We start from the raw sequence: 27,241 nt of genomic DNA on the forward strand, positions 1-27,241 counted from the left end.
TTTTACGAGTTTTTTTAAATTGCATTACTTTTTTTAGGATTAATTGTACATAAATACACGAATTTATGTCAAAATTCATGTTTGACGCAACCTTAAAAAAATCAATTATATATACCAATTTTATTAGTTATTTAATTTTAACATCGAATTCAATTTTTCCCAAATTGAAATTGATATGGCATCTATGTACCGTATACGTGGCTCACCGACACACGCCTTTTATTTCACTGGCCAATGAGTAAAACATAATTGTTTTGAATATGTAATTTTTAGGATATATTAGTGTTGTCGTTATTATTGTTTAATTGAAAATTAATTAAAAAAAATTCTCTTCCTATTCATCTCTCTCTTTCTCTCTAAGGGTTTCCGCCATTGATGGTCCATAGTAGAGATAATTTCAAGAACATGTTAACCTGCAATCAAATCTGAATTCTTCAAATTCAAGATCCATTTGTACCATCAAGGTCATCGTCTAGCTATTCCAACACCAGATACACCGCGCTGATAATCGCTCGAGGGAAACACCCTAGCCAAAAAACCAAAATCAGACTTCTCACCAAGAAGAGTAGCCACGAATCATCGTTGCGCTCCATTAACTCTGCTTCCACCTCCGCCGCTAGATCTATCGTCGTCTCAACTGCTACTTGATTTAGAATCTTAAATTGAGCAATGGTCACTTCTCTATGGCGGCAACGACAAGAGAAAGGGGAAAGCCCCCAAATCGCCATCATTCCACCACTTTCGTTTCGGCCACCACCACCAACTTAACTGACAGTCTGACACCCAACGTCTACCACAACTTTTTCTCCATGAATTTTGAGAGAAAGTAGAGAACACAAATCTCTAATTTTTCATGAAACGATGTCATTTATAAGACGACATCGCTCTATTAAGTATTCACAAAACATTATCGTTTAGTTTAAACACGTGTTATATTATTAGCCACGTAGATGTCATGTCCTTTTCTCTTATCAATGGAAATGAAATTGAAGTCAAAATTGAACAACTGTTAAAGTTGGTTTATATAATTGAACTTTTCTAAATTCGCGTCAAAAATGAATTTTTGCCTAAGTTGGTGTATTTACATGCAATTAACCCTTTTTTACTAATAAAAAATACATGACCTTTCAAGTTTTTTGATTTTGCATATGATTTTAAATTTTTACCAATTCAAAGTTGAGTTGACAGTAGAAAATTTCAACATGGCTAAATCGACATTGACAAAAAACGACACAGTATTAAAACAACCAAGACATCATCATTTATAATTAAATATGGGTGAAGTTCAAATTTCAAGAGTATGGTCGAGAAAGGATTCATATCATAACTACAAATTTGTGGGAGAGATGTGACATATTTCAAGACCATTGTTGAGCTCGTCGATGGCACCTGGAACCGTTCTTGGATTTGAAACTTATATTAAGTTATAAACAACACTATTTTGGTGTGTTTCAATACTGTCATTTTTTGTCATCATTGATTTGATTATATTGGTTATTTTTCCACCTTTGTGAGGTGTACAGGTCCCGCCTAAGTGTGAATTGCTTATTTAATTATATATTAGATACCTCTTATTAAAAAAACAAAAAAAAAACTTTAATTTGAGGAAAATTTAAATCGAGTGCAAAGTTAGAAAAAATTTAAAGGATGTATTTATATTAAGAAAAAGTGTTAATTATCAAATATAGTCAGTTTTCATAAAACTATAAGTTATTTGGCTTTAGTTCATAAAGTATAAGTTATATGACTACTTTTAGGGTTAAAAGATATAAAAATCCTTGCACATGTATAAAAAATTAGTGATGGTGACTATTTTCTCTTTGGTATATATGAATATATTTATTTCATAAATAAATACTCTCTCTTTCTCTCTCTCTCAGAGCAATACATTTCTTTGATGGAGCAAAACATGAACTCGATCGTGTTGAAGACTCAATCCAGAGGTTCGCACAAGACCCACCAACCAATTTACTTCATTAAATTGACCTACAAAAATGGCTAAAAAACATCAAATAAACGTGCAAAAAAAATACTCGATGAGGAATTTAAGGTTGAAAAAAGAAAGCAACATAAATGAATCTAACTTTAATTTAGGTTCTTGTAAGAAAGTTGTTGGAGTTTCACACATAAGTTCTAAAAGAATGGAAATATACTAGAAACTCGAATAATATATTAATATCTCTCATTTCATGCATTAAAAAGAGAAAAAAATGAAGTCCTAACAAGTTAGAAAATAGCTCTCGTTTTTTCACAATAAACTCATGCAAAGTTGAGCAAAATAGAAGAAAAAATCACACCCTAGTGTGCTATTGTTTTAAGAATTTACTAAGGTACATAAATAATCTTTTTCCCGATAATATTAAAAAAAAATATTTGTTCTTCAAGTCTCGATGGTTCACTCGATCGAACTCTTGGTTACTCGATAGAACTCACATGACAAATGCATGATTTTTAAATGAATTTAGGATTTGAGTGTTTAATGACATGCAAATACGTGACAAAAGCATGATAATGTTAAAGTTAATAGTACTTGACGAGTCATCAATAGAGTATTAGGTGAGTCCCTTAATCGGGCTTGCCCACAGTCCTCGATCAACAGAATGAAGATTTTAGGGTTAGGGTTAGCCCTTGGCTACTGTAAGGATAAAGTAAACTATATTAATAGTAAGGATCGAACAACAGAATAACAAAAAATTGATAAAGGAAAATCAGGGTGAAAGAGAAAAATTCCCAGTTCATGATGCCTTGCCAGATTTATGCAAAGGTTATGGTTAGTAACACTCTTCATTGTTGTTTGATCCTCATCATAAGCTCGGCTAGTTAGCAGCGCCAGATGATCTTTGCCCTTCATTGTCGAGACAGACTGTTGAAGCCTACGTTGAGACTTTGGACAAATGATATTTGTATTTGTCGTATGCCCATTATTAGGTTTCCTTAATGGAAATTATAGGGTAGATCCCACATGGAGTCGGGGTACTTAACTTCTTGATGTCATGGTCACAGAGATGTGGAGTAAGATATGCGTCAGCCTTGGCGTATTTATTTATCTAATTATTCCATTATTTCTCGTGAAAGAACTCATTTACTTCCGGTTGAACAAGTCTTCAACAAATATCATGACAAGGCTGACTTTGATCAAATATTGTGTTTCAGTAGCATGACAAACTTGACTAGCTGGGCGAATATTGGGAAAATGAATCACCTAGATATACGGTTCTCGAGTGTCGAAGACAGTGATGACAATCATGATACACAACATATAGCTTTGATCGTACAAAGACAAGGATCATTAAACTTAAAGTCAGAGGTAAAGATTTGCAGATCAAGACATCCCATTATTAAGGAAACATGATGAACACGCGGAGATTCAGCCCTGACGAAGAAACAGATAAAAATGGGTAGTAAGAGAATATTTTCAACTAAATTGATAATGATGTCATAGGATCCATGCAATGTACGTGACCTAAGTTCATTTACCCTTTTACCCTTTTGTAAATTTCTCTATAAATAGTTGTCTTGTACTCATTATGAGAGAGGTTGACCAATTTTATAAAACCAGAGAGATTTTCTGCTGATTTTTGGGTGTTTCTTCTCCATTTTCGTGTTCTTCTTCATAGGTTATTGTCTCTCATTGTATTATCTTAATTAAAATCAGAATTTACATATTGTTGTTTCACCACACAGTTACTAAGGAGTGCACTTTGTTCAAAGTGCGGGGGACTACGGTTCTGATTGGAAATAGAAAGACTTTGACTAAAAAGTAAATGTTGAAACTAAACAAGGAAAATATCAATAATAATGACAGTCTGGTTTAGGCAAAATCTCTTTAAGTATGAACAAAGTATTTTTTTTTTTCATTGAGGTAAAGTTATTTATTGTGCTTGTGTGTGATTGGTTACAGGCCGTTGATTAATGAGATGTGCCCCCAATTGTCAATTCGTTACGAACACACTCTCACCTAGCCTATCATATCCTTACGACTCACTTTCGTTGGGACAACCCAAAAAGGAATACGACTCACTTTTGGTGGGATAGATGGAGTAATATATAGTACTTTATAGTTCCTTGAAGAGCTTGAGATATTCCGTGCAAATCAGCTCTGATAAGGGAAGTCAATAACAATCTCACGATAATGGGATAAGACAACCACTAATGAGTCAACATTGAGGTAAATGAATGAGTGTTGACCTATTTTCAAATAGCACTGATCAAAATGAGCGATAAGCCAGAGAGATTGACTTAGGCCATATTTCAACCCTGACCTGTGACAACCCTACCAGAATGAGGCAAACTCTACTGTTATCTAAAGGATCTTGGCGTAACGAATTAGGCTGACATCATCACTAAGCACGCTACACGTGAACCTGCGTAAGGGCGAGTTTACGATTAGTGCGCAAGCGAATGGAGTGGAGAAAAGATGACAACACACTTAGTTTATAATTATCTATAAATTGTAAATTGTAGTTTCCTTCTCTTTGTACACATATATTATTCTAGTTTTATAACTCACATTATAAACACTCTCCAGAAATGTAAATCTAGATTTCATGCACTACTCTTTACTTGTCTTATTCTTCTTGTTTCACATTTGTTCTCCAATATACCTTTGTGTTACCAATTATAGTCGTCGGCTCCGTTCATGTTATTGGAATTCAACCACAGTTTTCGATCGAGAAACTCGGGCTTCAAAGATTCTTTTCAAATCTTGTTCATTCCTCAGTTAAATTCTTGTTTCTCACCGGTTCTCATTATTTTTCTTTCAATTTATTAGTTTAATTTGTTGTGGTCAAAATCGACCACAATAATTAAGGTATCCAAATTTTAAAACTTCAATTTTTCATGATAAAGATTAATTAGATTTGATGTATGCTAATATTTTTTATTATTTTTTATAATTAATTGTTATTAAATACTCCCTCCATCCCATTATTCATGACACGTATTCCTTTTTAGGTCGTCCCACGTAACATAACTTGTTTCCATATTGGGCTAAAATTAGGGCATCATTAAGTTCTTAATTTAACTCTATAGTTTTTAAGCCTAAACTACCACATCCGCTAAAAATAAAAAATCTTTACTTTCCATTCTCTTCTTACTAGAGCGCCACACCATATCTCTCTCTCTAGAAAACCCTAGAAATTGAAGGTCTGCCACCGGTCTCTCTCTCTAGCCGGAGCAGCCTCTCTCTGAATTCCTCCCATCGTGCCAGTCTCTCTCTCCCACCGCAATGATGAAATTTCCATGGGAAGATTCCCACGATTTGAGCGGCATCATAGTGCTCGACACCGAAGATCCATTTTCTTTTGAAGATTAAGTGCCGGATATCGATTTTATGGAGCTAGAGGTGGAGTTTTAGACCGAGGAGTCCGACGAGAGATGGATCTCAGAGATGGAAGGCCTGGCTCCGGTCTTGCAGAGACCAGAGGCTTCAATATTTTCCGATTGTAAGTAAAAAGCCTCTATTTCGCCGCCCTCTTCGCCCTTTGAGGCAAATTGACGATCTACCGTCGTCTCCACTTCACCCTAAGGTTGAACCATCGATTTCTAATGATGTACCTTCTCTTCTTTGTGAGGAACACTAGGAGACACTACAAAAAAACGCGCAATTGCCGGCGGCAAAAACGGCGATCCATTTTTTACATTATACTGATCAATTACTGGCGGCTGAGGCACCGCCGCTAATTAGCGATGGCGACATGTTGATATTAATTATTTATATTTTTTATTAATTAATTTATTAATATAAATAAATAGCGACGGCGTCTACTAATGCCGCCGGCAATGGAGACACGTGTCTACAATTACCGACGGTAAAATGCCGCCGGTAATTGCTGAGTAAAATTAGGTCGCGCTCCCCCCTTCTACTCCATTCTCCGCCGCAATCCCCCTAGTGCACCCCATCTCCCTCCTCCCCCCGGCCGTCCGGCCACCGCCCAGCCACCCAAGTCCTCTCTCTCTCTCTCTCTTTCACATATCTCACTCGTTCTCTCTTTCTCGTCTTATTTCGACGACGCTTCTTCGGCACTACCTTGACGACACTCCTCCGCCGCCTACTACCCCCGTACGCTTTCGTTTGCCTCGTTTTATTTATTTGTTTATTTATTATTATGTTAGATTAATTTTAATTAATAGTATGATTAATTATGAATTTGTTAGTTTATAAATTAATGTTAGATTAATTATGAATTTATTTGTTTATAAATTAATGTTAGATTAATTTTAATTAATAGTATAATTAATTATGAATTGAATTGTTAGTACATATAAATTTATCATTATATATTGTTAAAATGTTACTCCCTCCGTCCACGAAATAAAGGCCTACATGCCAAAACACGGGTTTTAAGAAAAAGTGTATTTTTATTAGTTGAGTGGAGAAAGGGTCCCACAAAATGTATTGTTTATTAGTTGAGTGGAGAAAGGGACCCACCAATTAATGTATTGTTTATTAGTTGAGTGGAGAAAAAGTATAGTGGAGAAAGGGACCCACCAATTAAATATGAATAAAAACTTTCCAAAAATAGAAAGTAGAAAGTAGGCCTTGTTTTTGTGGACATCCCAAAAAGGCAAGTAGGCCTTTATTTCGTGGACGGAGGGAGTATATATTAAATTAACTATTTCTTTCAACAGAAAGAGTTTGCTTGGTCGCCTGAGGAAAAGCCTGAGGTAAGAGCGATGTGGGAGCAAAAAGCCAGCAAGAGGTACTCCGACATGATGAGCGACTATAAGAGACAGCTCAAGGTGAGTAGGGACACAGGGTGGGAAATGGATAGACCCTTCTGGATGTCTGGAGAATTCTGGACAGGGCTCCAGACATATTGGAGGCGGGAGGATGTTGAGGCCGTTTCCGCGCGAGCACGTGCGAACCGAGCCTGATGGGGTCGGTACATGGATCAGCAGGCACGTGGGAGGGTCTCAGTCCACTCATATCCTGCAGCATAGTCTAGTTAGTAATTATCAAATAAGTTCATAAATAATATATATATAATATAACTTATTTATCTTATATACATGCATGAACAAAGCTTGGAGACTGATCTCTCCCAGGATGCACATAACTATAGCACATCCATCCGCCTCCACATGTGCTCAGATGGAACTTTTCTATCACCGAGGGAATGTATTTATTTTCTAACAATTATGCATTGTTATGTATGAATTAGGCGGAGATTCGTCGCATTGCTGTTGAGACTAGATGAGATCTACTTGGAGGTCGTACAGCCAGATAGGTCACGGCTCTACGGCACTGGAAGTGCCGGTCGGAGCCAGATTAGTAGAGGGGGTCTACTCGCAGCACTGACGCTTTTGGGATGTCTCAGCAGCTGTATGAGACACAGATCTCTACGCTGGAGGAGCGGCTGCAGAAGGCGGAAGAGAACATGGCTGCAGAACGAGCGGAATTCCTAGAGCGGATGGCTATGATGGAGCAGTATATGAGGCAGACGGGTCAGCTACCTCCATCCCCTACTCATCATGACGATGATTAGGTCTCTGATCCCCGGTCCATCGTCTTGACTTTTATATATTTATATTTTGTTGAACTACTTATTTTATGTTTTGGAACAACATTACACTTGGCACTTTATTTTTACATTTATGTTTTATTGAACTATTTATTTCATGTTTTGAAACAACATTACATTTAGTGTATGCAAATGAATTCAAAATACATTCCAATTACCAAATTAAAATACTTGTGGTGTATAAACTAGATTGATAAAAAAATTATTAAAAAATAATAAATAAATATTTTTTCGATATAAAAATAAGGACGTAAACAAATAAATTCAAAATACATTATAGTTACAAAATTAAAACACTTATGGTGTATAAACTAGATTGATTTAAAAAAATATTAATAATAATTTAATAAATAAATATTTTTCCGACATAAAAATAAGGACGGAAACGAGACCGATCTGTAATTAACATCTCTTAGATATAATCTTGACATATTCTAAAGTTATGAATATATGATATTGTATATAGCCTTTAAATGAATTAATATGTACTAGATATATCAATAATACGAGTGTTCTGTACTGGTGACCACTCGAAAAAAAACTTCAAGGTTAAGCGTGCTTGACTTAGAGCACAACTAAGATGGGTGACCGACTGTGAAGTTCGTCTAACTTATGCAATATTGTATAAATACGGAAATAAATTGTGGATATACAATGAAATAAATAAAATAAATAAATTAATTAAAAAATATTATCGATGGCAAGACGTCGCCGTTAATTAGCGGCGGCTTTGAGCCACTGGTAATATTACGGCAAGTCCGGCGAGAGGGCCACCGCCGTCCGGTGAACATTACTGGCGGGGGTGGCGCCGCTGCTAATTAGCAACGGCGTCTTGCCGTCGGTAATTCTCCGCCGTTCAACGGCAGAGATACTGGCGGCCGGCGTAGGCGCTGTTAATTACCGGCAGTGTCCGGTCGCTGCCGGTAATTGACTTACTGACGAGGAAGTCGCCGGTGGCAACTCCCTGTCGATAACACCGCCGGTAATGAATTTTTCGGCCGCTGTGTCCCTATTACCGACGGAAAATGCCGCCGGTAATAGGCCTTTTTTTTATGTAGTGAGGACATGTTTGTTAGGGATTCGGTGGCCATGATGAAGAAGCACTTTCTACCCTCGTTTTATACTTAATGAGATCTTTTTATCTCTTTTGTTAACTGTGAATCTTGACTTTTCTTCGATTTTTATGACTGAGATTTGTGAATATCTTTTAGTGGCTGTGAATATGTGAGACCTGTGAATCTCTTTGTATGGCTTTGAATTTGTGAGATTTATGAATCTCTGTGTGTGACTTTGAATATGTGAGATCCGTGCATCTCTAGTTTTGAATTGTTGATGTATGCGAAAGGACAGTGGGAATTGTCAAATTTTTGGTTCGAAATGATGAAAATTGCTCGCTATGCTTGTCCAATTTTGTGAAATTATGTGATTTAATGCTTGTTTGAGTCCGATCTTTATTGCTCACAAGTTTAGGGTTTGTTGGTAATCTTTGGTGTCTGAATATGATGGTGTGATGATGAACTAAGTTGAAACTGAACATATGATGCATTGAAGCTAGATAATTGAAGCTCTTTCAAAAGAAGAAAGATAATTTCTTCTCATTTTGGGTATTAAGAAATATCTCTTTTTTTTTTTGTAGTTGTAAAAACTGATGTAGTGTAGAGACTTAGTGCATATTTTGAAATGAATGAATAGAATGAGGTAGCCTCATGTATTTAAAGGATTTCAGCTGTTGTAAGCGTGGGAAAGTTTGAAAATTTCACACTATTGAAATGAAATTTCAGAGTTTCAGTTCTTGTTTCATTTTGCCGCCTAATTTTTTCCCTCAGTTTTTTCAGTGTTTTCGATATGTGTAAAAAATTTAGAATCTGGTACAGCTTTGCTTGTTAAATGGATATTGCCTTAGTTAAAGGAAAATATAATAAAGAATTATGTATAGAAAATAAACAAATCTGAACAAAAAATCAGACACTTAATTTATTTCATTTTTTAAATTTTTATTGTTTTATTTTTGAAAATACAATAAATAAAAAATTTGAATAAAAAATAAAAAATGTTAAGTTAAAGGGAAAAAGAAAAGACTTACTTTAGTTAAATTAAGTACAAAAAAGAAATTTTCGAACAAACAACTAAACAAGCACATTTATTTTAATTGATCTCTCCTTAATGTCGGTGCCAAAAAGACACGTGCTATGAATAATGGGACGGATGGAATAATGAAATTAATGGTGACACACAAAAAACTATCGACAATTACCCATTTTTAAAGGGTTTTGGCAAATAAAATCACCACCTTTTCAATTTTTGCAATTTCTTCTCCCCAAATTTTTTCGATCGTCGTATGGTTGAGTTTGAGTTTATGTGAATTAGTTCTCCACGTAATATTCATGTTACGACGTCGTTTACAATAATATTACTAAATATTGAAAATTATGGTGTAAATATAGGATATGATCCCTTTATAAATTGGAGAAATTTTTTAATTGAAATTATATAAAATGGCGTCGTTTAGACCTCACAAAAATGACTTCGTCTTTACTAATCTCCGTAAGTTCCAATTCAATATTTTGGCGATCGGAAAAAAATTGGGGGAACGGAATTGCAAAAATTGAAAAGGTGATGATTTAATTCGTCACACTTCAAAAATCGCGTTAAAATTGCAAATTCGAAATAGTTTGTGATTTTATTTGCCAAACTTTTTTATGTACGTACTAGTTAATTGCTATTCGGTCCCTGCATTTCAGTTAATCGCACCAATTACCAATTTTTCCAGAGAGGGAAGCTCAGAGTAACGGTCATATAATTTGATTTTGAAACAGAGTGAAATCCAAATTTCAAACGCCAAACGCTCCGAAAACACACACAACGAGCACTCAAATTGCAGAAAGGAGGCAACCATTTTTTCCTTCTCAAAAAAGAAAAAAGTTGCTACTGTTTTTCTTTCTCCATTCTTCTAACCCATTGCACAAGCTAAAAGATTGTCCGAAAATTGCAAAACCCAATTCCCGAGTTCAAGAATGGAACAAAATTACGACTTCAAACCATTCAATGACAATCCAGAAATTCGTATTTCTTCTAGCGGTTTCGGTTGGGAACAGGTGAAGAATTCGAATCAAGAAACAGGAGCTTCGGCTATGGAAGAAGACGAAAAGGAAGAGTCTGTGGCTGATTTAATGGTTTGGGATTCTGGTGCAAGACTAATCCCGAGTGGCTTCACAGATCCTTGCCCTACAGGTACGCTTTCTAGATGTTTGTGAAGAGTCAAAGATATCAAGATGAGGGTGATTTTCTTTAAATAATCACAAGTTCTAAGAAGACATTCATTCATGATTTATTACGTTGCAGTGGTAATAAATTCGAGATTTCAACAGATTGTTGGGATTATTTCGCTTTAACTTTTGTAGAGATTTCTCTCTTTCTATTTCTATCTTCTTCTTCTTCTTCCCCCTTTCTGGAGCAATGCTAGGTTATGTGTTAGTTAAAAAGATGCGTGGATTTTGAAGTAGATCTATGGGGGTTGTGGCTTTGGCACGTGAATTGATTTTCTTAAAGAACAATTGCGCATAACCTAGAAATGACTGTTGTTCGTTTTGTGTTGGAAGGTTGATGTAAATCTGTTTTTTGCTATCTTCATTTTTCATTTTTCTTCATTCTTTCAAAAAAGGTTCATATAAAATTCATGAAAAGTTGGTTTATCAGTTACAAAAATCTCTTGTTAGTTCCAAGCGTTAGGCAAATGTGTTGTAGCTATTTTGTTAGTAAGTCTACTTTGTTTGTTGTTTCTGACTTAACCTCATTTCTTTGTTGATCAGAGGAAATTGTGCTCTTTGTCAATGCTGGTTCCATGACATCAAGGGAATCAGACTCCGGTGTTGAATTTGCAGCAGACAATTTTTTTGAAGGCGGAGATATAATTCTAACAGAGGATTTCATCTTGGAGGGTGGAGACTGTTCGTTCATTTATCAATCTGCACGATTGGGAAATTTCTGCTACCGCTTTGAGAATCTTATGGCTGGAGATTATTTCATTGATCTCCATTTTTCTGAAATTATTAACGTCAGTGGTCCCAAAGGAATGAGGGTGTTTAATGTTTTTATTCAAGATGAAAAGGTAAGTGAACTTATGATTTTCACTGTTTTACACGAGAACATGTTGGTTATTTGTGCTTGTAGTTTACAGTCAGAGGTATTCTCAATGCAGATTCTGTCTGAGTTTGATATCTTCTCAATTGTTGGCTTCAACAAACCTTTGCAAGTCGTTGGTGCTCGAGCTGCTGTTAAGGATGATGGGATTCTTCATTTAAGGTTTGAAGGGGTATTTGGAAGCCCAATACTTAGTGGAATCTGTGTTAGGAGAGCACCTAAGAGCTCAGGTATTTCGTCTCCACAGCTCAATGATTCTATATGGCACGAATCTTTAGAAAATAACTATGAATGTTCAAGCATTTGTCATTGGTTGCAGTCCCTCAGCCGACTCGTGATTACTTTATTTGTACGAACTGTTCTACTCAGATAGAATATCCCTCACCTCAGGTATGTTGTGAATAAACACGCGTGTGGATTTTAGCTCACATATAGTGCCATCATTTACTTATATCTTGCTACTTATAGTTATTACTGTTTGGAGATTGCAGAAAAAAGCTCTACGAACAAAATCAGTAGCTAAATATGAGAAAGATATACAAGATTTGAAAGATACGTTGAAGAAAAAGACTGACGAATGTTATCAATCTTGGATGTCTTGGAGTGCTGCCAACGAGCAACTACAAAAGGTTAGGATGGACCTTGACAATAAGACATTCCAAACATATTCCCTAGGTAAGAGTTGGTTAGAATAGTTGTTGCGTTTGTGAACTTCCAGTAATCCGTGGCCCTAAATTCCATGATTCAATTTTGTCAAATCTTCTGCAGATCAAACTCTAGAAAAGCAAGCCGAGAAGCTTAGGGACCTTGCAAGCAAATATGAGCATGACCAGAAATCTTGGACCGAGGCAATCGCCAACTTCGAGCAGAAAGTAAAGGTGTGCCGTCATTTCCATATAAGTACAATGAAGAAATACATATGGTCCCTGCATACACAATTCGTTTGCATTGTATGAAGCAAGCTGATATTTCTTTTGTACAGATCATGAAACAAGAGCATTCTGAGCTTTCTCGTGAAGCGCATGAATGTGTAGACTCCATTCCTGACCTGAATAAAATGGTTTTTGCAGTTCAGGCACTTGGTACGTTTTAGAACTAAACAAATAATCTATCACAGGAGATATGCATATAACATAATCTGGGTGGTTATGCAGTTGAACAGTGTGAAGATCTCAAAGTAAAGTACAATGACGAGCAAATGAAGAGGCGGAAGCTCCACAATCAATTGCAGGAGACCAAAGGTTAGTTTGCGACAAACTTTTATCCTGTATCTTACATTTGAATATATTCTCAAGAATTAGCTGTGTATCAGGAAATATCAGGGTATTTTGTCGTTGCCGTCCCCTAAGCAAGTCAGAGGTCATAGCTGGGTGTGCATCAGTAATGGACTTCGACGCTGCCAAGGATGGAGATCTTGGAATTGTAGTAAATGGCTCCACCAAGAAGATTTTCAAGTTTGATCGCGTTTATACTCCCAAAGATGATCAAGGTGGGTGCTTCCTATAAGAATTTTTGGTTGATACTGAAAAATGTTTTGGAGGAAAACATGAAAATTCTTACCAAGTCCTGTTTTCTCTTTGAACAGTTGATGTTTTTGCTGATGCTGCCCCCATGGTGGTTTCGGTTTTAGATGGATACAATGTTTGTATATTTGCCTATGGACAAACAGGAACAGGCAAGACATTCACAATGGAGGGTACTGAGGCTAATCGGGGAGTCAATTATCGGACCCTGGAAGAATTGTTTAAGACTGCCAATGAGAGGACTGAAACAAATACTTACAGCATTTCAGTTAGTGTGCTTGAAGTTTACAATGAGCAGATAAGGGATTTGCTTGCTATTGAAACATCCAAGAAGTAATTTGTTTTTTCTTTGTCTCCATTCAAAAAAAGAGTAATTTTGAAGAAATGTGGTTATACAAGTAACTTATCTACTGTGGAATAATTCTAGATTGGAGATAAAGCAAGCTTCTGAAGGATCTCATCATATCCCTGGAATTGTTGAAGCCAAAGTGGAAAATATCCAACAAGTATGGAATGTTCTACAAGCCGGAAGTAGTGCTCGGGCTGTTGGATCGAATAACGTGAACGAGCACAGCAGTCGCTCTCACTGGTAGCGCCTTTCGCAGCCTTTTAGTTTCTTTCTTGTCTGTTATCCATATGGCCTCATCTACTCTCTCTCTCTCTCTTTCTCTCAGCATGCTCTGTATTACGGTAAGGAGCAAAAATCTAATCACCGGAGAGTGCATGAAAAGCAAACTTTGGCTTGTGGACTTGGCAGGAAGTGAGAGGCTTGCAAAAACTGATGTGCAAGGTGACCGGCTTAAAGAAGCTCAGAACATTAATCGGTCGCTTTCTGCTCTCGGAGACGTAATATTTGCCTTAGCAAATAAAAGCGGCCATGTACCATACAGGTTGATGAAGCAATAGACAGCCTTTCCATTTTGCTCAGAGTTATTACACCTCTTTATATGAAGCCTGACTTTGGTGTCTAATTGTTGCAACTTTCAGGAACTCAAAGCTGACTCATTTATTGCAGGATTCATTAGGTAAACTTGATTGGCTCCTAAGATTTTATAAATTCCACGGAGCTACGAGGATCGATTTTATTGCACGATTCATTAGGTAAACTTGATTGGCTCCTAAGCCTGACATAATGTATTTTTCATGTTGGCAGGTGGTGACTCAAAAACATTGATGTTTGTACAAATTAGTCCCTCAGATCAAGACTCAAGCGAGACCTTGAGTTCGCTTAATTTTGCCACCCGAGTTAGAGGGGTCGAGTTGGGTCCTGCTAGAAAACAAGTTGATACAAATGAGCTCCAGAGGATGAAAACAATGGTATGCCATATTCAAGATCAAATTTATTATGGAATGAATATTTGCATTGAGAACATTATCTGGAATCGGTCTCATCCTTTTTGTATCCTTCTATTTCTTTATGTAGCTTGATAAAGCACGACAGGAATGCAAGTCCAAAGACGAAACTTTGAAAAGGCTTGAAGAAAATTTACATAACCTAGAGAGCAAAACCAAAGGAAAGGATCAGTTTTACAAAAACCAATTGGAAAAACTAAAAGAGTTAGAGGGCCAAGTAGAGTTGAAGGCATCACTGCATTGCCAATCTGAGAAACAGGTTTCACATCTTTCTGAGAAGTTAAAAGGGAGAGAAGAATCTTGTTCCAAACTTCAACAGAAGGTAAGAATTTGACTTTTATGTGCATACCAACCAGCTCTAGTAAGCTTGGAAATCTTGAAAAATTAATCTGTCTATCGATTTTGTCATGTTTGTTGAAGGTCGTGGAGTTAGAGAACAAGCTGAAACAGCAAGATGAAAGTCATTCTACGACATACCAAAAGAAGGTAATTTACAACTGTCGGACAACTTTTAGTGTTATTTATTGACCAGTCTTTCATCTACTTCAGGATTATTCACTTCGTTGCACCATAAAACTATCGTTTTGTTACTAAATGTGAGGACTCCAGTAACTTTTATCGTCATTTTTATGCAGGTTAATGATCTTGAGAAGAAGCTGACAGAGCAAATGCAACAATCTGAGTCCACTTGTCAAACTCTTGAACATAAGGTTCCTGCACTTGTTATTGCATTAATAAAAAAGCGTGATCCGTCAAAGCGGTATATTTTTTTAAGATAAATCACGTGTATAACAAATGTTGTATCATCATCTTAGGTCAAAGAGCTCCAAAGAAAGTTGACAGAGCAGGAAGAAAACGAGGAGTGTCTCTCCCTCCGTCAAAAGGTAGGTACTCATTACATTCGTAGCTTGTAACGAGTCCGTGATGCATGAACAGCAGCTATGCTAACATGATTTATATGTGATTATTGCAGATTAAAGAACTCGAAGACAAACTGAGAGAGCAAGAACAGCAGCTAGCATCCAGAATGATCTCTGAATCCGCCAATCAATTAAATTCGACTCCTGTGGATAACAAGCTACCAGTGAGAGAGGAGATGACGAACGAAGCTGAGCATCGCATTCTAAGAAGTTTAAATCTAGCAAACCGCAGAGGCAGTAATGGCTCTGCTCCGGTAAAGGAGAATGGTCATTTCCATGAGGTCAAAAAGAAGAGATTATCAAGAAACAGTGAAGTTGAGAATAATGGAGTTCCACCTCCAGTGAGCGACCATGCCTACAAAAGCAGGCGTTCCGATCCACCAAGACCTGCTGCTGCTGCTGGAGCTTCAAGAGCGACAAAACCATCCGTCACGGTGCAGAGGCCCGTTGCTCGTGTCAAGACAACCAGAGATGCAGTCCAGGGGATCAAGGAGAGGGACAGCAAGAAAAGAATATGGACCAGATAGTGACTAACTAATGCCTCATTGCTGCTCTAATTAACTTCCTGCCTACCTCTGTAGTACGTGTGTGTGTGTGTGTGTGTTCAGCATAGTTGGCTTGTCCATTGAGGCCCCAAATATAACCTCTTCATGAACTATATAATATGTACAGGGTTGTGATCATTTAGTATCCAAGCTTTTGATCTTGTTTTTTAAGCTTTAAAGGATATTTAATGGTAAGAAGGGTAAGCATATTTTTATGTTAAATATAAATATATGTATTGTTGAACACAAATATGCATAAAGTAAATTCAATCCTAGACCCCATTTGCTCTTTTCTGATGAAAGGGAGAAAGGCGGCCCAAATAGTGTTGAGGCGATTTCACTGGAAAATTTTAGTAGATGAAAAAAATGGGCTGATGATGGAATTGGAGGACGAGGATGAGAGATGGACATGTAATCTAGGATTATTTCTCAAATTCGATGAGATTATCACTGAGAGAAGCAAAATCACGATTTTTAAGATTTAAATCGAACCTTAAAATCCCAATTTCTAATCAAATCAAAGCTTTCCTCCAATTCCAATTTATCATATTCAAAAAGTGACCTAAATACCGCTCCCAATAATCCTAGGAAAATAGCGCTCCAAGATTTCTTCATTAATCGCGCTTTCTCTATTGATTATATTGTTCAGCTCAAAATGATATCGTTTCCTTATAATGATTGGTGTAATTTGAGTTGGTTGAACGTATTTTGCCACGTAGAACCGTATCAGCATTCCTCCAAACTATATAAATTTTACATCAATTTTTCCTTCTATGTGTAAGTCACCTGTCAAGTCCACATTATTTTTTCAACACATGCCTAGAAGAAAGTCCACATTACATTCTAAAGAAACCACTCTTTTTCATACGCTGTATAGGCAAATTTTGATTTGATCTTATATGTAATAAAGCAAAGTTTGGGTGTAATAATTTCCCGTCAAAAGCTGCATCCAAGAATCTATTGGATAATACCCATTTTGTTGGTTAATAGTACTTATTATTTGTCTTATTTATTATTATTATTATTATTATTATTATTAATTATCTTATTTATGTGTTAATGGTGCGGAATGTACAATCTCAATAATGAAAATTAAATATTAGCCACAAACTTAAATTCAATAATTTTTAGTCAAAAAACTTAAATGCTCTTATTTTAACTTTGTATATATGTCTATCGAATATAAATATATAGCACACTTTGCATGAATTCGTACTAGTCGTGTCGTGCAATATTCTAGAACACCCGATACAAGTTAGGACTATTCGTACTAGTCATATCAGGTTGCTACGCGTCACAACTAGTACGAATTGTCCCCATTTGTACCAAGGGCATGTTTGTTTGGCACGGATTCTGGCTTGGGAAAGTAATCTGATTCCAAAATATTAAATTCCTGTGTTTGGTTAAATTTTTATGAGTCAAGGAAAATAATAAGAATCCTGAAAACAAGGAAAGTAGTGCAACTTTCCAGGATTCTTATTCTCTAGCTTTTCTTAGGTATTATTTTTCCTCATTCTCATGATTCTTATTTATTTGTATTATTTTATAATAAAATGTAAATTATAATTTTTATTTAGTTGGAATTTAATGTTTCTATTATTATTATTATTATTATTATTATTATTATTATTATTATTATTATTATTATTATTATTATTATTATTATTATTATTATTATTATTATTATTATTATTTAATTAGTTCATAATTTATTTTAAGCAAATTATAATGTAATTCTCGTAACTATGTATCAACTTTATATTATTATTATTATTATTATTATTATTATTATTATTATTATTATTATTATTATTATTTAATTAGTTCATAATTTATTTTAAGCAAATTATAATGTAATTCTCGTAACTATGTATCAACTTTATATTATTATTATTATTATTATTATTATTATTATTATTATTATTATTATTATTATTATTATTATTATTATTATCATCATCATCATCATCATCATCATTTAATTGATTAATTAGTTCATAATTTATTTTAAGCAAATAATAATTTAATTCTCATAACTATGAATCAAATTAATAATAATAATAATAATATTTTAAGCAAATTATAATTTATTATTATTATTATTATTATTATTATTATTATTATGTAAGAAAATTTGAATTTAATTTTAGAATTATAAATCATATAATTAACCTTAATAATGTACTTTGTTGTTACTAAAAAAATTATAGAGAAATTTATTATAAAGATTAAATTACAATTTAATTCTTATATATATTGATTAATTATATTTATTTAATGATACAAATCCAGAATACTAATAAATATTTTTGGTATTTCCAAACACTGGAAAATGAATCTATTAGGATTCATTTTCCACGGAATCATTTTCCTGTGAATAACAATCTCAATTCACATTACTTTCCTGGCAAACAAACATGCCCCAAGTGTACCAGGTAACGCTGATTACTGATTAGTGCTGCTAGTTGGAACGATGGATGCAAATCTGCACATTCATACCCGTATGGCTACAATTTTGTCCGCATTTACTATAAATAGTGTTAATAGACTAAAATATCTTATTCCTTAAGTTGTATGTGAAAAATATTCTACTTTAAAAACATAAGCATTTTATTGTATCAAGAATCTATTAGATAATACTCATTGGATGGTTAATACCCATTAATTGTCTTATTTATTACCATTAATTGTCTTATTTATGTGTTAATGGTACAAACTGTAATAATGAAAATCAAATGTTAGCCACAAACTTAATTTCAATAACTTCTAGCCAATTTTGACACAAAAAGACTTAAATGTTCTTACTTTAACTTTGTACATATGTCTATCAAATATAAATATATAGCACACTTGGTATGAATTTGCACCAATTGTGCCGCACAACATCCTTAGAACACCCGATACGAATTGGGACTATTCGTACTAGTCGTACCAAGTAGCTACACGTCAGGATTATTACGAATAGTCCCTATCCGTACCAAGTGTACTAGGTACCACTGACTAGTGCTACTAGTTGGAACGATGGATGCAAATCTTCTCATTCGTACCAGTATGACTACAACTTTGTCCGCATTTACTATATTATAGTGTTAATAGGCAGAAATGCCATATTTCTTAAGTTGTATGAGAAAAAGATCCTAGCTTAAAAATTTAAGCATTTTATGCCCAAATTTGAGTAAAAAATCTATTTCACCGTTTGATATTTGATGATTTTGCTTGGTTTTTTTGTGAAAAAGTTTTACACATTTGACTAATTTGATAACTATCAATCAGAAATATGTTATGAAAATCTGAAAAAGAGAACGATTTGACAATTATCAGTCAATAGTTCATATTTAGCCGATAACTTAACGCTCGGGTGGCCAGATAATTTCACTAGACGACAAGATTATTTTACTGGGTGGCTAGATGATCCATCCACCCGATCAAATGATCTGGTGGCTAGGTGAAATGATTTGGGGCTAAATGAACTCTTGACTGATAGCTATCATATCATTCTCTTTTTCATATTTTTTTGACACATTTATGACTGATAGTTGTCAAATCGGTCAAATGTGTAAACTTTCACACAAAAAATCAAGCAAACCATCGACATCAAAGGTATTTAAATCTTGGACATAGAATGCTTTTGTTTATGAAAGATGACATTTTTCATATATAACTTAAAGAGTATAAGAGTATATAGCATTATAAATTTTCACTCTTTACTATAGATAATTTTATTTGAATTTCTTAAAATTGGTTACAATTTATTGAAATTAAATTGATGGCCACCTTTTAATTTTTACTAGATAACTGATGAGGAGTAATATATGTAGAGCAGAGGAATGCTTTCACCAATGGAATCACGGGAAGCAGCGAGGTAGCTTTCGCCAGAAGAATCATCCTCGACCAGAGGAATCGTACCCTTCAGAGGAATCATCCTCGCCAGAGGAAGCATACCCACCAGAGGAACCGTCCTCGCCAGAGGAATCACACTCGCCAGAGGAGCCACCTTCGCCAGAGGAACTACCTTCGCCAGAGGAGCCACTTTCGTCAGAAAAGCCATTCTCGCCAGAGAAGCCACTTTCGCCAGAGAAGCCGCCTTTGCCAGAGGAATCACCAGAAGCGCGGGGAAATCTCCCGCGTAAAGACGAATTTACCATCATACCCTCGACCACGCAAGGCGCATGCTCGGGCGCTGATTTTACTATTTTGCCCTCCTATGTAATCTATAAATAAGCCCTGAGCTCGTGCTTTGTAACCTACGTTATCTCTAATTCTCAAGACAGCAACAGTTTTCTCTTGTGTTCTAGCTTTCCAATTGCGTCTTTGTTCTTCTCTGATCGATCAAACTAGGTATAATCCACGCCGTTTACTACTGTCTAGTTTAGGTGTTGGTTCCTTGTTTCACCAATAACGATCTCAAATTTTAGATTTTTATTTATTGCCATGGTTATAATTTTTTTAAAAAAATTTAATTATCATTTGTATATATAAATTTAATTGTATGTGAATTTCATATTGATAAACTTTGTTATATTGATAAAAATGAACGAAAGAATCCTTGAAAGCACATCGAACAGACTGTGGGTCAAGCCTCATTAAAACTTTTTGTAAGAAAACAAAAAAGAACCGCACAAGAGAAACAAAATTAATAGTGAATTTTCGAGTTTCGAACTAATCATCACCCAAAAATCGCCATGATTTTCGGCAAATCGAAAACTACAATAACAATAAAATTCGAACTAGAGCTTCGAACTAACTATCAACTATCACCCTGATACTAATTTTACCACATTTGCAGGAAAGAGCAGGAAAGTGAGCAAGAAGACAAGACCCCCTGACCCCTCAGCATTTTTTTTTTGAAAATATCAGCATTTATTTATTGAGTATGGAAAAAGAAGATGGTGGGAATTAAACTCTTTGACTTCACTCTTTAACTTTTTCTATTATAAAAATTTAAATTGTGTGTGAGAATTCACACACAATTTTTGTTAGGGGTGATTGATTAGTAATGTTTATTGTAGCTTGTCTACCATGATATATATTACTCTATGTATTAATATATAATTCTCTTATGAATTATTATTTTTAAATTAAAAACTCAAAAAAATATTCATATCATACATCACTCGAATACAATACTGATTTTATATTATAGGGGAGTGGAATTTGAAAGTTGGAACTACTCGAATTGGCTGTGTAAGCCACAAATCAATGTAGATATGAAAAAGAAAGTTACATTCAAGCGATATAAATTTCAGTTTGTAAGTAAAAGTATGTGGTTCAAATTCTACAACCCTTCTAAATAAAGATAAGATAAAATATCATGCTAATTAATATATTTACGAGAAATAGTGATTTGGACAAGATGATGCAGTAAATGCTACAATAAAATGATGAGTTAGAAAAGGTTGGATGGTGCGAGTCTAATTCACTAGGGGCCAATTATCCCACCATTTCCCTCTTTTTGAGAAAGATTAATATCTCACACTCATAAAATACGGCACAATTAATACTTATATAACTAAATGTTGATGAAATAAAACACTAGTACAAGATTTGTGAAAATTGAAGAATTTGTCCGAAGATCAAATTTGGAGTATAGAGTAGGTACACTGAAGAGTTTTTCCGAAAAATTAAATATATATAGTTGTGATGGCTCATGAAATTCTCGCAGTTTGTAAATTGACAGTTGAAGGCACAGAAATGTGTATTCCAGTTAGTCTATCACGTTAATCATGCTATACTACATCCATCTGTCTTCTTCCTCGTCTCCTCACCCACCAATTTCCTTTTGTTGTTTTGTTTCATATATACTCTATTTATTAATTGAAATAAGTGGCCGAAACTTTTCTAACACGAGAATTAAGGAATGAGTGTTTAGTATTTAAAATACTATGGCCCACTATTTTATTTATCTTAATCACAATCGATTCTCTCTCTCATACACTTTACATCTGAATTAACTTTTGTCACTCCATTTTACAATCGAACAAAATGAAAAAATGACTTTACATCTGAATTAAATTTACAAAATGAACAAAATCGAACAAAATGAATTTAGTTTACATCTGAAAAAGATTTCTTCCAAAACTTCACATATTTGAAGACTCATCGGCTCAGAATCGGAAAAGATTTCCGATTTCATCTCTGCCGTCAGATAGGGAAGCAAAGGGTTTCGGCCTGGAGACACGTTGACAAGGGCAGCGAAGCCACCACCATGTGGGATCGGAGCAGATCTCAAAAAGGGGATATAATCGAAAAAGATTTCTGATTTCATTACTGCCGTCGACACAGGAAGATAAGGGTTTCAGCCTGGAGACGCATCGACAGGGGCGGCGAAGCCTCCTCCAATTTCAGCAGGAAAAAGAACCGTGGGTAGAAGACCTATGGCGGCCATCTGGAAACGCGTCAACACGGGCGGCGATGAAACCACTGTCGATGACCAAAGCAGATCTCAGAAATGGGACATACTCGGAATCCTCCTCCGATTTCATCACAGGTAGGTGATCATCTTCAGATGCGTCGACACGGGCGGCGACGACACCACCATAGAAGACCAGACTAGGAAGGTCATTTGGGTCAGAATCGGAGGAAGGACAACAATTCATTGTCGATTCAGACACAGAGAGAGAAAATGAGAGATAAAGGAGAGAGGGGGCGGCGTGGAAATGAGAGAATAGGAGAAAGAGGAATATTTAGGGTTATATTAGAGTATATATATATGCGTAATTAGTAAAGCTTAATTAAGCCCTAAGTATGGACGAAAATGTAATAGGCCACTTATAGTGGGACGGCCCAAAATGGAATACGGGCCACTTATAGTGGGACGAAAGGAGTACTATAGTATTTAAAAGTTGGTAAAATTTTCGCTTCTTCCAAGATTCGAACCCTAATAAAAAATTTCGCCCTCCAGGTAAATATCAGCCATATACATGAAATTAACACCCACAAATCAATCTAAGACCACATATAGGTGATCTCATTGGAACGCTCTCCTATATATATATATATATATATATATATATATATATATATATGTGGATTGGTTCCAATGAGATCGCTCATATTCCCGTGAGATCTTAAATTGATTTGTAGGTATTGTTTTAATGTATTCCAGGCTGATATTTTTCTGGAGAAGAAAAATTATTATCTGAATTCAAATCCTAGAGGAAGCAAAAAATCTACTAATTTTTTTAATATTGTTATTCAATACTATATATATATATATATATATATATATATATATATATATATATATATGGAGAGGTTCAAATAAGAACCACTAATAAAATAAGAACGGAGAACCATTTTAAGCCATTCGATCATCAAGATCTACGGTGGATGCATCATCTTGGTGGATGGATGCAGGTGCTGGGTTCGAATCCTGAAGGGAGCAAAAAAATTATTTTGTCTTGGTATCCTTTTATTTTGTCTTGGAATCCTATATATATATAAAACACAAAGTCTTGGTATCCTTTTATTTTGTCTCACGTCGCTTGTTTTAGTTTGAGTGATTGAATTTGTAATCCGTCTTGTTGCCTTAAATTGTGAGTTTTGTTTGGTTAATCCTTGAACTTTGTACTTCTTTCTGGGTTGCACCCCTCGTGCGTGAATGAAAGTTTTATTTACCAAAAAAAAAATAGGGAATATCATGATTCATACGGATGGCCATAATAATAATTAAAGAAATAATGGAATAACTGTTCAATAATTAATCACTTATTTAAAGTTAATCGTGGCAAGTACATATATATAATTGTGAAAACTGTACATTAATAAACTTGATTATGAGCAATAATGAATTGTAATAACATAATTACGTAGTGCTAATGCAGTTTAATTATACATTAAAAAATAGTTGCGCTATGTTGTTAGTATATAATTATGCACTAATTAAAACTAATTAATTGATGGCCATTCTAGATTGTCTTAACAAATTCAGTTTTGAGCTTCCTATCTAAGTAGACCTTTTTAGAGTTGGGGGATGGGGTGGGGTCGGGAATGTGACCTCACCTGATATTGCTATATATCTCTGCAATGTGATTACTTATATATATATACGAACAGAAATAATAAATTTAAATGTAAAACTTCTACTCAGAAAATTAAATAATATATAGTTGTTTTTATCTTTTTCTTTTTCAGTTGGGAACCTCACGTTGAGAATTTGAGATTGAACCTAAGTCTGCTTTATTATTTGACACATTAATATTCACCTATAGGCGCAGGAAAACAATGTATATATTGTTATAATGTTAAACTTAATTAGTATGTCATCTATATATTTTTAACTCACTTAGAACTCTTTTTGTCTTTTTTCTTCAATTTGAATGTTTGAGAGCTCTTGTTCTACGTACATAATATAAAATATATAGATTTGTTTATTATGAATAAAAAGATAATTCTCTGTTGAACTCAACCCTAGAAGGGTTCAACAGAGAAGCTAAATATTGTGGAGAAAAGAGAATTCGTAAAATAAAAAGGAACAGATCTATAATTTTAATGAACAGATCAATGTACCGCATGAACAACAATTTGCCCCGGGTTCGAATCCTGCTGGTGGCGAGTTTTTCTATATTTTTATTAAATACGTCTGTTCATTAGTTATGTTGATCTGTTCGTAAAATATATAGATTTGTTCATGATGAATAAAAAGATAATTCTCTGTTGAACTCAACCCTATATATATATATATATATATATATATATATATATATATATATATATTATAAATTATAAACAACTTATAAGCTATTTTGAAGAATTTAAAAACTCAATCAAACACCCTCTTAATATCAAATTAATTACAACAATATTGATCTCAATACTAGCGTTAAATTATGGGATAAAAGAGGTCGATCTTAGATCATATGATAATGACAACAATATACACAAAGTCCGAATGATATGATTTTGTCTTCGAGGGAACATTCAATGGCTGCGATCGAGCTCTAGATTCAAACTTCATTTCTCCCCTTTTCTCCAAGTAATAAAAAAAGGTCGAAATGATTTCATTTTCTTTTTCTTTCTATTACTTTTTTAATTAAAATTTTCAATACTATTGAATTCATGCATAAAATTGTAGACACGTTTATCTATTAAATTATATTAAACACATCTACAATATAAGTCCTGAGACTCTGAGCACAGCACAAGACCTGAAAGAAAACTAAAAACACAAGAATTAAGTTGGCATTGCCCAACAGCACAAACCCAATGCATGGTTTCCCAGAACTCTCTCTTCTTCAATAGAAAAAAGCTGATATGATCGTATAGCTCTTTCAATCAACACTTTTTTTACAGTCACTACCACCAAAACCACACCACTCTGCAAGACTGCAATTAATAATTATATTCAATAATATATGCATCATCATCATCATCATCCTGTGCGTGTGTATGTGTGTGTGTGTGTGTGAGAGAGAGAGAGAGAGAGAGAGAGAGAGAGAGAGAGCAAGAAATGGCTTAAGCTAGCTTATAAATTAATATGTATATATATAGTACTGCTGCAACTGATGTGCAGCTACATACACAATGCTAGTATGCATCCAACTTTCTAGACCTAGTTTCCTCTTACAGAGCGACAATCAGACTGTCTTCATCAAACCAATCAAAACATTAGCTCCCATCTCCAATCCCAAAAATATTAATTCAAGCCAAAAATTATTTCGTTTGTATAACAATGAAAGAGAAGAAGGTAAATTAAAGAAAAAGATATACGATGCATGATTATATACTATATATTACAACCTTCTCTAAAGTGTCTGTGATTAAGTACAGATACTTTCTTTGAGTTAATTCTGTGTTCTTGATCTAACTTTAATTAACACATAAAAGAAAAAAAGAACAACGGCAATGACAACGAAAGGCTACACATATATATTGATTAACTAATTAAGAGCAATTAATTTGTATAAACCCAGCCTACACCTTAATTATCATGGCAGCGAAGTGTAGTGACTCAATTCAGTCCATGCTTGAATTCCACCGCTCCAGTTACCGGCGGCGCCGTTGAAGTTGTTTCCGGCAGGGTGTGGCGTGGGAGGAGAGTTATTGAGAAAGGTGTCAGTGTTGTTGGAGAAGCTTCCATCTTTTCTGGATGTTCCGATGAGACAAGAATCGGTCTTGGGATTTTCCGGCAGGCTCTGAAACTGGATGTTTCCAGAAGCTTCTTTGTGAGTAGCGTTTTCAACGAAGAGCGTGGCTAGTCTCTGCTGCTGCAGTTTCCAGTGCAAATCCTGGTTGATGGAGCTCAGCGATTCAATGGAGGTGGCCAGATTGGTGTGATGAACCATTTCTTGAAACCCTAGGTTTTGGCCTTGCTTGAGCGGAAAAGCAAAGCCCATTAGGGAAGAAGGGTCGAGGTTGAAGCACGGCGTGTGAGAGTGAGGTGAGGAGTTGGACAAAGATGGGTTGGGGAGCTGGAAATCCATGGCGAATTTGAGGGGGGCGTCGGAGTCCTTGGAGTCGGCGGGGAGGCGCTTGATCTTCTTGTTTTTGCGGCAGCCGCCGCCGATGGGGACGTTGCGGAGGGCGCCGCCTTTGGTCCAGTATCGGCGGCAGGTCTTGCAGAAGTGGCGCGGCTGCGTGAGGCTGTAGTTGTTGTAGTAGCAGAACTTGGTGTTTGGGGAGTCGCAGCGGGGGCACTTGACCGGAGGGTCCTGCGCCCGCGACGACGAGGAGGCTTTGCGGGTGGAGGAGCTCTGGCTTTCGTCTTTGCCGCCGGGGAGGGGTGACATGACTAGGTGGCTAGGGGAGAGAGAGATAAAGTGAAGTAGTGGTTGTGGTTGAGAAAAGTTTGGTTTTGCAGAGGGAAAGGTGGTGATGTGAATTCATTGGATTCATGCATGGGGTTGATGGAAAATGAGAGGATGTTGAGGGCCTCTTGTGATCTTCATCAAGATGTTTCTTTGGGTGTTTACACTTAGATCTCACCACACATACACAACGCTCGCTGACTAGGTATACCTATATATTATTGATAAGAGATTACACATTATTAAAATACAGGAGTTTACTATAAATATTGAACATAACACCACAAATTAAACCTATCTTTTGTCGCATATCTCTTTCATTTTATACTTAATTTATATTCTCTTCCACTCATTTTCTTTATTGCAGTTGCATTAATTCATATTTCATTTTACTATGCATGATATGCGCATAATTTGTTGATGCCATCATCCATCGTAATATATATTCTTTTCGTCCTATAAGACTAGTGTGCATTTTTTGCTATTTTGATA

General features: G+C 35.3%; 2 protein-coding genes across 2 annotated transcripts; one reads left to right on the forward strand and one right to left on the reverse strand.

Moving 5' to 3' along the window:
- Positions 1 to 10,339: 10,339 nt before the first annotated feature.
- Positions 10,340 to 16,232, forward strand: LOC131001525 (kinesin-like protein KIN-14R). Its single transcript, XM_057927927.1, has 19 exons — positions 10,340 to 10,754; positions 11,333 to 11,631; positions 11,722 to 11,893; positions 11,983 to 12,053; positions 12,155 to 12,338; positions 12,432 to 12,541; positions 12,646 to 12,745; positions 12,818 to 12,904; positions 12,976 to 13,152; positions 13,249 to 13,519; positions 13,614 to 13,775; positions 13,861 to 14,076; positions 14,174 to 14,211; positions 14,340 to 14,503; positions 14,610 to 14,861; positions 14,960 to 15,025; positions 15,175 to 15,249; positions 15,355 to 15,423; positions 15,513 to 16,232. Exons 1-19 carry the CDS (start codon positions 10,538 to 10,540, stop codon positions 15,984 to 15,986), a joined length of 3,204 nt encoding a protein of 1,067 aa, XP_057783910.1. The 5' UTR covers positions 10,340 to 10,537; the 3' UTR covers positions 15,987 to 16,232.
- Positions 16,233 to 25,694: 9,462 nt separating this feature from the next.
- On the reverse strand, positions 25,695 to 26,979 carry LOC131001526 (dof zinc finger protein DOF5.7-like). Its single transcript, XM_057927928.1, has one exon. It carries the CDS (start codon positions 26,729 to 26,731, stop codon positions 25,931 to 25,933), a length of 801 nt encoding a protein of 266 aa, XP_057783911.1. The 5' UTR covers positions 26,732 to 26,979; the 3' UTR covers positions 25,695 to 25,930.
- Positions 26,980 to 27,241: the final 262 nt, after the last annotated feature.

The sequence above is a fragment of the Salvia miltiorrhiza genome, chromosome 8, assembly GCF_028751815.1.
Source record: "Salvia miltiorrhiza cultivar Shanhuang (shh) chromosome 8, IMPLAD_Smil_shh, whole genome shotgun sequence".
Lineage (NCBI taxonomy): Eukaryota > Viridiplantae > Streptophyta > Magnoliopsida > Lamiales > Lamiaceae > Salvia > Salvia miltiorrhiza.

Bases quoted from the DNA above. Each gene is read 5' to 3' on its own strand.
- LOC131001525 (XM_057927927.1), top strand. From the start codon at position 10,538: ATGGAACAAAATTACGACTTCAAACCATTCAATGACAATCCAGAAATT. The intron at 14,077-14,173 runs GTTGATGAAGCA...TGCAACTTTCAG, and splicing joins AGCGGCCATGTACCATACAG to GAACTCAAAGCTGACTCATT. The intron at 14,212-14,339 runs GTAAACTTGATT...TCATGTTGGCAG, and splicing joins TTTATTGCAGGATTCATTAG to GTGGTGACTCAAAAACATTG.
- LOC131001526 (XM_057927928.1), bottom strand. From the start codon at position 26,731: ATGTCACCCCTCCCCGGCGGCAAAGACGAAAGCCAGAGCTCCTCCACC.